Raw genomic sequence first — 16,320 nt, forward strand, 5'->3', positions numbered from 1 at the left:
CAGTACTATAAGAATCTATACTGAACATCCCTCATGTAATTGTACATGTGCCCATAGCAATAACATATTTAGGTTCGAGCATTTATTCATATAATCTTACTAAAAAGGGAGCTTTTTTCTGTGTTACTATGCTAGCTGTTAAAATTAGATCCGTTTGTCTAAGACTCAATCTTGAGACCAGCCCATAACGATCAGAGTCAAATTGTGAGCCTATTAATGAAGCAAATTCAATGAAGCAACAACTGGTACCATAAAGAAACAGTCATAAACTGGAGAGTCTTTACCAATTTGAAAGATCATTTAATGTAGTTGAAATAATTGAATTTTAGGTTGTTCGATCAAGTAAGGCAAATTCAATGGAATTCATACTCAATGTTATTATTATTATTTTTACTTTTTTTTTCTTTTTATTATTTGAATATTCAATAACTAAGACCATTCCAATGCTCCTTTTCGCCATGCATAAACTGAACCAACAATTAGCATAAGCACAAAAATTAAAAGCTTCCATGAATACGGGTACCCCCTATACATCAAAACTCATTGCTTATGGATAAAGAAAAACCATTTCAATATCAAAAACAACAAAAACTAGAGCAAGCATATAATAACGAATTTGAAATTGTAACTAAACATCGCCCATTAGTTCTATACCCGATTCATAACTAGAAAATTTTTCTAGACCCTTTCTAATCGGGGCTAAAACTCCAAAAATTAGAAATGCCAAAATAGGAATATCACTTGATATTATTAGAAATGCCTAGAAAATATCATATTTGTAAAGCTAAAACATAGATGAACTCCTATGAATGTAAAAAATAGATCGGATTAGTCGATTCGACTTGGAATTCATTGTCAAGTCATTCACAACTATTTGTTTAGTCAAAACAACAATTCAATTTGATTGAATTGTTTAGTTTTGTTTTGTTGTTGCGTTTTTAGATTTATTGATTGAAATTAATCCTATTTATATTTCACTTATTTTGATTTAATTTCAATAAAGTACTAATTTGTATACTAATAGTATAAATATCTTACATAGATATTTATACTATTCCTATATAGTGCAGTAGAATACTATACAAATCCAAAACAAGTAAAACTATTTATTTTTCACTTCATTTCATATTTTTCTAAATAAAAGGAAATCTAATATCTAACCAATATCTAATATGTATTAGAAATTAAAAAAAAAAAACCTTCAAATTTGAAATTCTATTTTTTTATTCTATTCTATTATACTTATTCTATCATTTATTCTATATATATATATATATAGAATAAATTTTTTATTTTTTATCTATATTTTATAGATATTATATCTATATATATTTCTATATATTATTTATATATTTAGTATATATTTATGAGATTATATTGAAATGCATTTTTGTTTTTAGTTTCTAAACGATCTCCTTGTGAGCAAGCTTATGGGAATGATTTTAACCAAGCGACTGGAAGCAACCAGTTCCAATTAACAAATAATACAATAATTAGGAAAAAAACTATACAACTTTTTTTATTTGTATTTGGATATTCTTTATTGTTTTAGTTTGCTTTAGTTTTAAAAATATTATTTTCATTTCATTTTTATTAATTAATAAATATTTTAAATTAATAAAATAAAAAAATATAGGGTTATACGGACTTAAATTGTAGAACTTCTTGATAAAACAAATCGAACTAATTATTATTAAAATGATTCGACCTATTTCAAAGACCCAACATGCATTTTTTTGCATTGGGCTCTTTTATTAACTGATAAAAATATAAGCTAGTTTACCATATATATTTTTTCTCTTCGAAAAAAAGAAGAAAATGGTTCCATATGCTCTGATTCATTATTGATACAGGAGCACTACCAAAGTGTTTCAAAGAAGGGAAGGTTTATCTTAACGTAGGTTTGCTTCTAGCCTAGATCAACCTAAGTTAAATGAAGTCTCTATCATCCTGATTAAAAAATCAAAGATGAAACTTCATACACCTTAAGATTCATAAGAAAAAAAAAAGAACTTTTGAGGTCTTTATACTATTTATGCCTAGCATTGAATAGATTGGGTATTCGCCCTATCAATATCTCAAATCAATGATAGGTTCAATTCAGATTTTACTCCTACCTAAATTGCACCCAAATCGAACCAAACCATTTGTCAAGCTATTGTTCTCTTGTTTTGTTCCTTCAAAGTAATGGAGTAAGACATCGATTTCTTAAAAAGATCAATTTTTTGATTGCATGATAGACTCCTTTGAAAAACATTACCGCACATGTAAATAAGGTGCTCTGTAAATAAGGTGCTCTAACTAACTAAGCTATAACCCTTGTGTTTGTGATACATCATAATATTTAAATAATTTCTTGTTAAGATGAATATTACATGATCCAATATCATAATCATACCTTTTTAGTTGGTTTGATTGGTATTGCTTAGAAGTAATATCATATTTATAATCCATTGATGTGATAGGTCTTTTTTTTTTTCTCTTTATGATTCTTCATGATAATAAATGACCTACTTAACTTAGTGGTTAGAGTTTTGCTTTCATATGATGGGAGTCATTAGTTTAAATCCAATAGTAGGTAGAACTTATTAGATACTATTGATCCCGGTGTCTAATAAGTTTTTCTTCCCACCTTTTTTTATTGATTTTCTATTTATTTCATCCTATTCTATTTTCGTTTTCAATTTTCAAATTTTTCGTTAGATCAAAATTTGATTTCACTATTCCACTTTTGATTGTATTTGATTCTATTTAATCAGTAAAATCAAAATGGGATATAGAAATGGAAGTTCTGTTTCTATGAACATTCTTTTGATTAACCAACTAGTTATAAAATTGCATTGATAGCCTTTACTTGTGTCCTAGCCCATCTGAAAGATAGATTTGCCTCAATTGTTTGCCTATTGTCTTTAGCTTTCCTCAAGTTAGCTTCCACTATTTCAAAAGCTTGCTTAGCATCTTGTGGATCAACACTACCCTTTTTTTGCATCTTTTCGAAAAATAGTGATTTCATTATTGACTATTCTAGCAAAACCACCCATCAGAGGCATCATTAACCATTGGTCGTTAAGGCGTATTATCAAAATACCTATATCTATAATTGTGGCAATAGGCATGTGATTTGGTAATATGCCAATTTATCCGCCATTAGTAGATAAAATGATTTTTTTCACTTTTAAATCCCAAACAATTCAATTAAAGTTGAGTATGCAAAGATGTGAGGTCATTTCTTCAATTTGCTCTCTATTCCTAAGTTCGTAGCCTTCGCAGTAGCTTAATTGATGTTACCTACCAAATAAAAAGCATGTTCAAAAAGACCATCTAATTCTTCAGAAAGGATAAATTTAAATCCTCTAATTGTTTATACTAGGCCAACATATTTCCTTGGGGAACCAGTAAATAATTCATCTATGAAAAAGGTTTGTGACAAGAAACGATCAATTTTTCATGCTCTTGCTATGATTAAGTGATCCTCTTTGGACACTTCATCCAACCTAAGGATAGATATAATGTCCTAAAGTTCTTTGTAACGTTATAAGGTTTGCTTTAGTCTTTGCACAATTTCATAATGTTCCTTTCCAATAATTCAAGGTTGGAGCATAGTTGACATTGAGTCTAAAGGATCTACCACTAGATAAATACCTTTGGTAGCTAATGCTTTTAATAGTATGGTAGTAACATCTAAATGTGCAAATGTTGTGGTAGGGGTAAGGTCGGCCAAATCATCTACAGGTACATAAATTGCTTGAATAAAAGTTATGGATCCCTACTTGGTAGAAGTAATTTTTTCTTGTAAAAAGCCCATTTTGGTACTATGGGTGGGTTGATAACCCACAGCAGAAGGCATTCTACCCAATAAGACAAATACTTCAGATCCCGCTTGGACAAAATGAAAGATATTGTCTATAAATAAAAGTACATTTTGTTTATTAACATCTCAAAAATATTCTGCCATAGTTAGGACAATTAACCTAACTTTCATACGAGCTTCTGGAGGTTCATTCATCTGACCATAGACTAAAGCCACTTTTGATTCCTCAAGATTTTGTTCATTAATTACTCCATATTCTTTCATTTTCATGGAAAAATCATTTACTTCATGAGTACATTCACCAACTCCGCCAAATATGGATACACCTCTATGAGCTTTGGCAATGTTGTTAATCAATTTCATAATGAGTACTGTTTTACGTACCTTAGCTCTCCCACATAGTTTGATTTTTCCTTCACAATGATAAGGAGCTAAATGATCGACTACTTTAATTCCTATTTCAAAAATAGATAATTTTGTATCTAATTATATAAAAGTGGGTGCACATCTATGAATAAGGGATGTGGTGCGAGTATCTACAAGACCTAAATTATCAATGGGCTCCCCAAGCACGTTAAAAATTCATCCTAGGGTCGCTCAACCAACTAGAACACTTAAAGGAGCTCCCGTGTCAATCATTTCCATTCCTCTCATTAGACCATTTGTAGAACTCATAGCTACAACTCTAACTCGATTGTTTCCTAATAATGGTTGTACCTCACAAGTTACATAATTTGTTGACTAACGATATCTCGACCCTTAATTACCAAAGCATTGTAAATTTTAGGCATCTTGCCCAATGGAAAAGCTATATCCAATATTAGACCGATGATTTGAAAAATATGTCCCATATTTTCTTTTTCAAGCATGGAAACTCCAACAATAGAAATAATAGAATTTATTCTAATAACAAAATAAGATGAAATATGTCAATTTTCTTCCAAAAATTTTCTAATAAAAAAATTTTTCGATAGTAAATTGATCGATTAATTCAATAAGAAATGTGGATTAGCACTCAATTTCATTGGTACAATCCAATTGAATGCAATTCAATTGGATTGTTTCCTTATTCAATGAAGGAATTTTTAAGTTTAACCAACCTATTTGCAAAATATCAAGTGGATAAATAAATAACAATTTTAAGAGAGTCTTTTATTTGTTTATCATTGTCTTTCATTTGTCTATCACTATAGGCAATACCATCCATATTTTCTATGGCATTCGAACCCGAACTCTATTTATGATTCCTTATTTTTATCTCATTAGCCCTTATTTCATTTTGTATTTTATTTTACTATATCAATTTTTTTACGTCCAACCTATACCCTTTTTTTTTAATTTTATAAATGAATTATGCATATTTTCACATCTAGGATTTACATATACAACATGTATTACAGTAAAGAGTGAATTTCTTATTTCTTATTCTTTCTTATTATTGAATTTATATCATTTCTTATTGTCTTATAATTGAATTTTTATTATTGTCGTATTATACAGTGTTATAGATTTTATATTATGTTGAATCACCGAGCCTTTTCACTCGTTGCTCTTGAATTGAGGACATTATGAACTCCTGGAATTTGTAGACTAATCTCTGCTAATGGCTGCCTTTGATGACACTGCAAGTGATCAAAATTTCTGTAGTGAGAAACAATTTTCAAAGTAGAATATAAGTCGGTTTCATATAACTTTTATGAAGTACATATATATAACCACAAATGAATGAAGGGTCAAAACCAATTTGCATTAGCAAGCTAGGAATAATACCTATATGAAATGATAAGAACTTTCATGCTACTTTCAGTATATAATTGAATACTCTAGATCAGTGGCTAACTACAGAAATCCAAATAAGGCAACCAAGTCTTGGTACTTGTTAAATATTGGAAATAAATCATTGAGGTTGTAAAACTCCTCTCCTGTTTCCTTAGGTTCTTACCTTGCTAGGTAAAGCAAACCAGGTTAAGTTTTCAAAGAAAAAATTGTTCATATTTTCCACCAAGTTTCAAGAAATTTTTGAATATTGACGTATAGTATAAAATTTCGATAAATATGCAATTAACTTTTCTTAAAGGAATTCTGAATATTTTTAAAATTATGTTACATGCTTGTTACATCATCTCCAAAAGCAAATAGATAGCAGCATTTGATATACATCTGGCTTTCTTTGATTAGGTTGAAAAAGCAATTAAACAATGACAACAAAGAAATGTTGACATTTACAAGTACATAATCACAGCCACCCTGTGTGTTGGGATGAATTGATGAGGCATGCCATTTCGTAAGTTGTTATGTTGTAATCATCTATGTTTGAACTTGTAATTGACATTACACCCCTTGAATCCTCTAGTTTAGTTCCTTTACTTGTTTAACTAGCAAGGAATATGCTCCTTATAGATACTTGATTTTGGTTATTAATATTTTATATTTTAAAATTTCTCTAAAGTTGTTAAAATTGATGATAAGTCAGAATAAGTGATAAGATTATTTCAATGAAGGTTATTATACAAAATAGATGATAAGACTATTTCAATAAAGATTATTTTACGGAATAGCTATTTGCGAAATACCCTTTTTACAAAATAGATATTTATGGAACAACTATTTAAGGAGCAACTCCTTTACAGAATAGCTATTCTTGAAACAACTTCCTTAAGGAATAAGACCAACACCTTTACCGAAAACTCTTGAAACACAAGTTGTTTTACTAAGAGTTATTATACAAAAGATGCTTTACTGACTGTTACTTCACTGAAACAAGAAGTAAAAATAACCTGAAATATGGCAGGGTTCATGGGTTAATTCCACTATTAGGATGTTCTGAAAAGCTTGGATTGGTGGATCAAAGATGAAGATAGTTAAGAGGTTTAAGTATTTATCCTTTTCCTTTAGAACAAATAGTGAACTTCTATATTCACTATACCTAGTATCAAAAAATTAATTAAACTCTCATTAAACAATACATTAATATCTTTTGTAATGGTCAATTCTCTCATTATTCACCATTATCCCTATTAATACTTAAGATATGTAACTCTTATTCTTGAAACTTATAAATAGGAGTTTTCATAGTTCATTGGTCGACTTTTAAGGACTTTTAGAGACTTTTGGCAAACTTATTCAGTTCTTTATACAATTCTCTCTTCTTAAATCCTTTTCTTAGTCTCATTCTTTTCTCTACTCAATCTTGCATCACTATCTACCACCACCTACCTCTACACTATTCCAATCTTTTTCTGTTATCTCCCGACACATCCTGTTTTACTTGTTTGCAATACTTTTTCACCTCAACAAAGAACTCTTTTACATTTTGGTGACTCTACAAGGAAGGAGTAATTGCATTAAGCAAAACAATTTTTTATCTTACTTTGTCGAAAAAAATGGAAGACTTTACTGAAAATCAAAATGCTCAAACCCTTGCTTACATCCAAAAACTGATGAAGATAATTCAAACTTCCTAATAGAGAATGTAAAAGTTGAAGGAGACTATCTCCCAACTTACATCTTTCAATGCCATAACCTCTTAAGCTCAAACCACTACTAATGGGAATGGAAACACTTTTAATGGAGTTATCCCCTCTACAAATGGCAATGGAGAAAACATTTCAAATGTGCTAAATCTTGGTCTTAATGAAAATCTTAGTGTGAACAACACCTTAATTGCTAGTACTTTCACTATAACTTTTCTTTTGACCATAACTCAAGGCTTTGTCACAAAAAAAAAACTTCAAAAGTTACTTAAGAAGAAGAATAGAAGTTTGAACTTTTCTAAATTTGATCTTAAGCTGCCTTATCCTGCTATAGTGGCTACTAAGCCATATCTTAATACTATACTAGTCCTAAGTTTAAACAATTCAATGGTAAGATCAAAGATGCTTACAAGCATGTAATAAAGTTTGTGAAAACTCTTAGAGTAACTAGATGATATGATGATTTAAAGTTGAAAGAATTCTCTAAGTCCCTTATTAAAAAAGCTTACACTAGTATATCAATCTTACTCTTGGCTTTGTTAAATCTTGGAGTCAGATGTACAGAATATTTGAGAATAAAATTTTTTCTACCTAAAAAAGGGTTACTTTGATTGATTAGAGAATAAAACATCAAAAGTCATAGGAAGATCTCATGGAATACATTTAACACTTTAGGGAAAAAGTGTTGCATATTCAATATTCTCATGATGAGAATAAGCTGGTGAAAGTATGTATTCAAAGAATGATTGATAAGTATAAGGTTATCTCTTCCAACCTTTGCTACTGTAGTTGAAGTTGCAAGAAAAACCAATAATACAATTCTTAGGCAATAATGAATCAATCGTTTCACCAAAAAGAATACTCCTACAGTGAATGCAATTGAAAAAGGAGCAAGAGAAAAAATGAGACCTCTTCGTCCTATTATATACCCTAGAATAAAGAATAAAAGAATAAAAGAATAAGACAAGATGATAATACTAGCTCTTTACCATTCTCGATTCCAATGGATAGAGTGGGGGTATTTCTTCAAGGATGGATTAGGGATGGAAATGTGAATGTACCCTATGTTTCACAACCACCAACAACAGAAGAAAAGTCCAACAAAAGGTATTGCAACTATCACTGAATGGTTGGTCATCCACTTGTTGAATATAGAAATCTTTGTAGAATATTCCATCGAAGGTTGCAAAAAAGAGAAGTGTTGATTGAAAATAATGGAGTTCAGAATAATCCATTTCCAACTCATCAGAATCCTCGAGGGCATGTGAATGCAATAATTCATACTAACTATGATGATCTTTTTTCTCTTTAGAGAGTTTGATATATCAGTTATTCAGTTGAAATCTATCAAGTCTCACATAGTTTTACATTTGTTAGCACATTTTCCATCCTAACAACAAAGAAGAGCTGTTGGAATAGTTCTGATCCCACCAAGTAGAGAAGTTGATTCCTCAAAAGAGAGAATTGAGTTAAACTCCTCTTTTTTGGAAAAAAAAAAAGCATCTCTAAGATGAAGAGGCAAGAAGAGAAAGATGTCCTTGATTTGGAATTAAAGTTAAACTCCCTAAAATTAGGTAAAGAACCTATCTCTTTACCTTAAATTATGTTAAAAGTTTTTTTTAATTGTACATGAGATTAATCTTCAAAATCAAATAAAATACAAAGATGATATGGCCACTGTGTTGAATCCACTTTTACTGGCTGCAATTTAACATTTCCCGTTTTGGATCAAATTAATCTCTTTGGTAATAAGTTAAGAAAAAATTATCTGTTTAATACATAGTGGAGTTTGATCCCTTTTTTTTTGGGTTGAGAATTCACCTCCCTAATATGAAATTAGGAATCACTTTGTAGCTGTAGCTTTGTCATTTATTATTGGCCTTTATTTTATTGTTGATACTTGCTATCAAATAACTGTCCTTAGTACCAAGTTTGAAATTATTTCTAAATTGAAAATTGTTCTTTGGTCACAGCTATATTGCTTATTCTTTGACTGTAATTTTATTGTTTATACTTGCTATCAAATGAGCTCATTTAATACCAAGTTGAGAATTATCTCTTTTATAAATTGAAAATACAATTATTGACCACAACTTTATCACTTTATTCTTGACCTCAATATCTTAAATACTATGATGTAAATCATTTTGATAATTTTTAGCCACAGCTTCATCACTTTTATTTAGATTGAACATCTCATTTGTATTGGGTTGAAAAGTTATCTCCTTAATATGAAGTAGAGAGTTCTCTTTGGGCACACACACAATTATATTAGTGTTATTATTATACACCTTACCTACTTAATAAGTGGAGGTATTACAATTACAATGCTATGCTAATATTATTAAGACTTTTCAAACACCAACATTGAAAAAACTCACGAGTACTACATCATATACATATTATTATATCACATTTTTTGATATGCAAGGATGTTCACCTTATTACAAAAACAATCTGCATATGAAACGCCTAAAACTCTTTGGAATATAGTTGAGCAAAAATGTATAATGCCAACATATGATGATACAATTTTGAAAGAATAGTTAATTCCAAATGTGAAATTTTTCCTTAAAAAAAAATTCCTAAAGGAAGCTAAACGTCTTAAATCTTACTATTTCATTTAGTTTACTTGCAAGTTCTTCCAATAAACACTTTTTAACCTTGCACTATTTTTGTCACTATTAGATATAAAATTTTTCGAAGAGAAAATCAATCTTTGTAGTCTTGCACCATTCATTTATAAACTCTTCTTAAAAAAAGTTAGATGTTTTGGTCATTTGAGTCTCCTTTATATCTTTCTTTTATAAAGAAAAAACTTTATGCTACTTTCATACTAGTTCTTCTTGAAATCTAGTTGGTTATTATGCTATTTTCTACTACTACATTAGCCCTATATACATAAACTTTACAAAAAAAAAAAAGTTAACAATTGAAATATTTTATATTACTTTCTTTTGTCATTACTTTACTCTTTTATGCAAGTTCTTTGAAAAAATTTGACAATTGAAATATTGTTCATACTTTTTATTGTGTAAAATTTCTCATGCAACATCTTATGAAACATCGCATTACTACTTTAAAAGATATTTCAATCATACTTGATACTTGTATGTCACTTCAAAAAATTTTTTATAAATTTCATTTCTTGTACTACTTTGACAAATGATTCTAAAAAAATGCTTCTTACTCAATATCTTAAAATGTCTTATATATGTAATTTTCAAGAATTGCTTCTTTAATATCCTCACACAACATTACTAAAAAAATTTTTTTTTTTAAGAAACAATTTCCTAATCATTTACTTCACATTATGAAATATCACTTAAGAAGAGCATTCCTTGTATTATTCTAAAAGTTTTTATCATAAGAAATTTTTCATAGATCATCCTAATGAAATATTTTTCAAGTGACAGTCTAAAAAGCATTTCTCACTTTTTCTTTTGGTGTACTCTTGTGATATCATAATAAGTATTTCACATGATTTTTTTTCTAAAAGCTATTTTTTATTATTCGAAAGAATTTTTAAAATATTCATGCGTATTTTTAAGAAATACTTCTCATGAAAAACTTCTCATTACCTATCTTTTTTTTTTTAATTTCCCATTCATACTTCTATATTGAAACATTTTTTGTATATAAATGATGATTCCTAAAAACAAATTTGTCATATGTTGTCCCAAAAAGTATTTTCACTTATAATTTCTAATAAGTACATCTATCGCACTCCTACAAGGAATGTTTCCTACATTTTAAGGGGTGATTGTCAAGAAACACATCTTATTTATTTATGTATAATTCAAAGAAAATCTATGTAAGAAACATTTGTTACTTAGCATTCTTAAAAAAAAAAAAAAAAATTAGCATGCTACTCCAAAAGTCACTTTTTATGCACTGTTTAAAATATATTTTTAAAAAAATTAGGATGTGCTCACATATTTTTCTTGGAAGAACTATTTCTATATTGTTTCAAAAAGTATTCCCCGCATTCAAAAAAATATTTTTCTTTAAAAAGTATTCCTTAAACATATTTCTAAGAAATGTTTTCCATGAAGAATTTTTCATTCATCATTCTTTACAAAGTGATTATCATACATTACTCTATGAAGCTCTTTTCATTATTAAAAAAAAAAAAAGAGAAACCAAAATTGCTAGTACATCGTTTTAATAAACGATTCATGAGCAGAACTATTTTTTAAAAAAAAAAAAATGATTCAATTTGTCAATGCCTTTTAGTTATCTTGATTTTTTTTTAAAGACAAATTGATGTTCATTGCTTGTTCTCCTAAATAATACTTAATTTATTGTACAATATTTGTTCTTCTATTCTTTTAGAGAAGTATTATCATGATTTATTCTTCTATTTTTTTAGAAAATATTTTCATTACTTATTCTACCATATTTAAAAAAACATCATCATTACTAATTCTACTATTTTTTAAAGAAAAACTTTTGATTACTTATTCTCCTACTTTCTTAAGGAAAATACCCATTGCTTGTTCTCCTATTTTTTAAAAAAACAATCTCATTACTTATTCTCCTATTTTTTATGGAAACATTCGCATTACTTGTTATCATATTTTTCTTAAAAGAAACACTCTTATTATTAATTTTCTATTTTTTTTAGGGAAACACTTACTTACATATTCCTTTTAATAATTTTTTACTTTTTAAGGAAGCATTCCCATTATCTATTCCTTTTAATAATTTTCCTATTTTTTAGGGAAATACTCCCTTATCTATTCCTTTGAATATTTTTCTTTTTTCAGGGAAACACTCCCATTACCTTTTTTTTTTATAATTTTTCTATTTTTTAAAAAAACACTCATTTACCTATTTCTTTTAATAATCTTTTTTTTTTTTAGAAACATTCTCATTACTTATTCTTTTTAATAACTTTTCTATTTCTTTAGGGAAACACGGTCATTACATATTCTTTTTGATAATTCTACTATTTTTTAAGGAGACGCTTTCATCTGTAATTTTTTTATAGTTGTTTTTTTTTTTTTTTTTTTTTGGAAACACAACTATCTAACAAGTAATTCCTTGATTTATAATGTTAAAATGTATTTATTTTAAGCATAGAACATTCTTTGATCTTTATCAAAGAAATTCCATGCAGGGGGTAATGAATCAGCCTATGCACAATGTGCTGTCAAAATATACATATTTTTGAATAAGGCATAACATTATTCATCCTTTACTCTTTCATTATACTAGTACATGAAAACTTCTTATACTAAGAACTATCATGCGGTGGCAAACTTAAATCATTCATCTTTAAAATTAAAAGAGTAAATATATATTATATTTTACTTTTACTCTATAATTGTACTAACGCATGAGAACTTCTTATACTAAAAATTCTCATGCAAGGGGAAAATGTAGATATTTGATTTTGATTATTAATATTTTATTCTTTTAAATTTCCTTAAAATTGTTAAAATTGAGGATATGTTAGAAAAGGGGATAAGACTATTTTAGTGAAGATTATTTTACAGAACAGGTAATAAAACTATTTCAATAAAGGTTATTTTACGAAATAGTTATTCATGGAATACTTTTTTTACATAATAGCCGTTTACGGAACAACTATTCAATGAACAACTCTTTCACAGAACAACTATTCTTGAAATAACTTCCTTAAGGAACAAGACCAACACCTTTATCGAAAACTCTTAAAACACAAGTTGCTTCATTAAAAGTTATTACACAAAAGATGCTTCATCGAATGTTACTTCATCGAAAGAAGAAGTGAAAATAACTTCATAATATGGCACGGTTCTTGGGTTAATTCCACTATTGGGATGTTCCAGGGAGCTTGACTTGGTGGATCAAATATGGAGATAGTTAAGAGATTTTTTCTTAGCTTTTTCTTGATATATGAGTGTTTCTCCATTTCCTTTAGAATAGATAGTGAACTTTTATAGTCACTATGCCTATTACCAAAAAACTAATTAAACCCTCATTATACAATATATTAATACTTTTGTAACAGTCAATTCTCTCATTATTCACCACTATTCTTGTCAATACTCAAGATATGTAACTCCTATTCTTAAAACCTATAAATAGGAGTTTCCACAATTCATTGGGGGATTTTTGGAGACTTTTAGCAAACTTACTTAGTTCTCTTTGCAATTCTCTCCTCTTAAATCCTTTTTTTAGTCTCATTCTCTTCTCTACCAAGCCTTGTTTCATCACCTGCCGCAGCATTCAATACTTCAGGGTCTGTTCTTATCTTTCTCTGTGTCGTCTCCCAACACATCTTGTTTTACTTATTTGCAAAGCTTCCTCACCTCAACAAAGATCCCTTTTACACTCCTAAATTGTTGTTCCCTTCCAAAGGAGTTTCTTCAATTAGTATAACCTATTCTTTTGACTTTTGGTTGTGATATGTACGTGCATGCAGAAATTCTTTTAGCAGATGTTAACTAACTCTAATTGATAGAAAACGTTACTATAGATTGTAACCAAAATTAACATGAGTACCATCCGCCCTAACTAATAAAAGAGACGAATAAGAAATCATCAATTAACATGAATAACAGAAAACAATATGCTGGAAGGGACTTAGAGTCTTAAAAGAACATTCTAAGTGGTCATGATATAATTATATGCGACAACATAGTTGCACAAATCATAACTGTCCCCACATATAATGAGATGTCCACACATTCTAATTCTTTTAAGAAACCTCTTGTAAAAAGTTTCAACCGCTTCCTAATTAACAAGAAAAGATAATGTCAGGTCAAACTAAGCCCGGTTATCAATAGTTTCATAGTAAAATTGTTGTTGTCCATCATTACTAGACAATGAGTCACAAACCTCATCTTGAAAGATATCCACATGCTCCCACTCCACATTTGTTATGACAGCTATGTAAGGTGATAACCCCTAGAAGCAGCCATCATATTCATCAGCCTGCCTCATACATTAAAAATGGAATGTTGCAATAAAAGTTACAACAAATGAGACCACTATCAGATCATATACCATGGGTTCCACTGACAGCAATTAATTTGTGATTCTCGGTAAGCTTTGCCAACCAATAATCTCGTTTGTAACTGCGACAGAAAAACACAATGAGCAGCAATTACACCGACCAAATAATTACAAGCAACGTATGGACCCAACTACGAAGTTATCAAAGTGAACCAATAACTGTAAATTGGATGTATTTCCCAGGATTTCAGGAGGATAAAGTAAGCTGATTCTTGCTTAATACTCACACAGGGATTTCAATGGACATGGCTTGTAAAATCTCTACATTATCTTGTGGAAAGGCACTAGAAACAACAATGGCATTGGGGAATCTTGATCCATTTTGGCTTTGAATATTTAACATCGAATGACCAACATGCAAGCGTACATCAGCTCCTTGCAGCCCACCCATGAAGCTACTCCACTTTATATCCGACCCACTAACCTCAAAACCCTGAAGATCAATTCAAACAAATAAAAAAATATATTTGCTCATTATAATATTATTTTCTGCTAGTACCAGAGCTCTGCAAAAGCTTACTTGTTTGACAGCGAGCAAAGCTAGAGCCGACAACCCACAACCTCCAAACACCTACAAAGTGAATCCACTCTTTCTGATTTTGATTCTTTAAATACACAAACTTGCTTTCTTCTTCTCTTTGGGTTGCACGAGTTGTTAGAAGTGCGATACGACGATTCTACTTTCGACGCTAAGATGCATTTCTCCAACTCAGCGTTTTTGCACCGTAAATGTAATAAATGGAAGTGGGTTTTGAGTTTCTCAATAAAATTTGGCTTAAAACACACGAATCGGGCAGCGACATCGCCGGCGTTCAATCATGTCTACTCGTTTAGTACTGCATTAGTTTTCCCGGTGAAGTGACGGCCGACGACCAACTCAATCGAGGGACGGATTTGATTATTTACTTTAATTCCTTGGGGCCCAATATCTGGGCCTAATGGGCTAAAATTGAGACCACCTTCTGGTTTAAAGAATGTGACTCCGGCAAAAAAAGGCCCTCCGGGCGAACGTAGCAAAATTTTGGCCTCCTAATCTTAACTCTAGGCAAATCAATGATTTGTGGGCTTCAAGGTAACCTTGGCCTACGGACCTCCCGCACAAAACTAGCCCATGGTAATTAAAGGGAAAACAAGACTCAAGTGCTTGGTTCTGGCACATAATAATCGCTAGTAAAAAAGAACCAGTTCAAATCCCCCGCTCCGAACAAAAGAAGTGTTCCTTTTCCCTATTTTCCTTCCATAAAAATCAAGAAGTGTTTAAGGAAGTGATAAAAATACTCTAAAATATAAATTCAAAATTTGATTTAGATAATTCGTGTAATTACTTTTAAAAAATAATATTTAATAATTTTAAATTTTAAATTTCAACGTCAATATTATTTTTTTATTCTCATGTTACAACTTTTGATTTATAAAAAAAATAAAACCAAAAGTTTTGTGATGCTCAAACAGCCCAAGCCAAGTTGTTTGATTTTGATTCAACGAGACTTGCGTTTATTGATATGAGAATGTATCTTTAATTGTTTCAAAATGAATCGTTCTAATCAAGTTTTTGAAGAATATCTATTTGTCCAGTCCAAAGGACAATCTTGAGGAATTAAAAAAGTTTCAAGATTTCGCTGACAACAAGACTTTCTATTTTGAGAAGTCAGTAACTTTCCATTTAATCTAGGATTTAACCTTGAACTTGGGTTAACATGAGACTGATACCAAATGATATGTGAAGCGAAAAAATAAGAGTTTTTTTTTTTTTTTAGGGAAACTCAATTTTGGGATTTTACTAAATTCAACTTACATAACCTAAATTAAGAGTTGACATAACTTAATTACTTTTAAGATAATTATCATCAGTTAAAAATATATAATGTCATCTAAATATTAGCAAATACAAAGATAAAATCTTAAATAATTTTTTTGAATAAATATAATTTGATAATAACTAATCCTAAATATATAGAGAAGATGTATTTCAAATATATATATATATGTATATAATATATAGAAGATGTACTTAGCACATTGCAACATTAA

At 29.4% G+C, this 16,320-nt stretch overlaps 1 protein-coding gene across 1 annotated transcript; it reads right to left on the reverse strand.

The window, feature by feature from the left end:
- Positions 1-14,030: 14,030 nt before the first annotated feature.
- Positions 14,031-15,147, reverse strand: LOC149516027 (uncharacterized). The gene is made up of 3 exons (XM_089767892.1): positions 14,517-15,147; positions 14,281-14,351; positions 14,031-14,181 (listed from the first exon to the last, which is right to left on the reverse strand). The coding sequence occupies exons 1-3, from the start codon at positions 14,678-14,680 to the stop codon at positions 14,114-14,116; spliced, it is 303 nt and encodes a 100-aa protein (XP_089624018.1). The 5' UTR covers positions 14,681-15,147; the 3' UTR covers positions 14,031-14,113.
- Positions 15,148-16,320: the final 1,173 nt, after the last annotated feature.

The sequence above is a fragment of the Durio zibethinus genome, chromosome 11 (assembly GCF_047325235.1).
Source record: "Durio zibethinus cultivar Kanyao isolate XHJ-2024 chromosome 11, ASM4732523v1, whole genome shotgun sequence".
NCBI lineage: Eukaryota > Viridiplantae > Streptophyta > Magnoliopsida > Malvales > Malvaceae > Durio > Durio zibethinus.

What these genes read in the sequence shown, in the direction of transcription:
- LOC149516027 (XM_089767892.1), bottom strand. Translation starts at nt 14,680, where the DNA reads ATGGGTGGGCTGCAAGGAGCTGATGTACGCTTGCATGTTGGTCATTCG. An exon ending in ATGTCCATTGAAATCCCTGT is followed by an intron (nt 14,352 to 14,516) that starts GTGAGTATTAAG and finishes TTTCTGTCGCAG; the next exon opens with TTACAAACGAGATTATTGGT. An exon ending in TGCTGTCAGTGGAACCCATG is followed by an intron (nt 14,182 to 14,280) that starts GTATATGATCTG and finishes GGCTGCTTCTAG; the next exon opens with GGGTTATCACCTTACATAGC.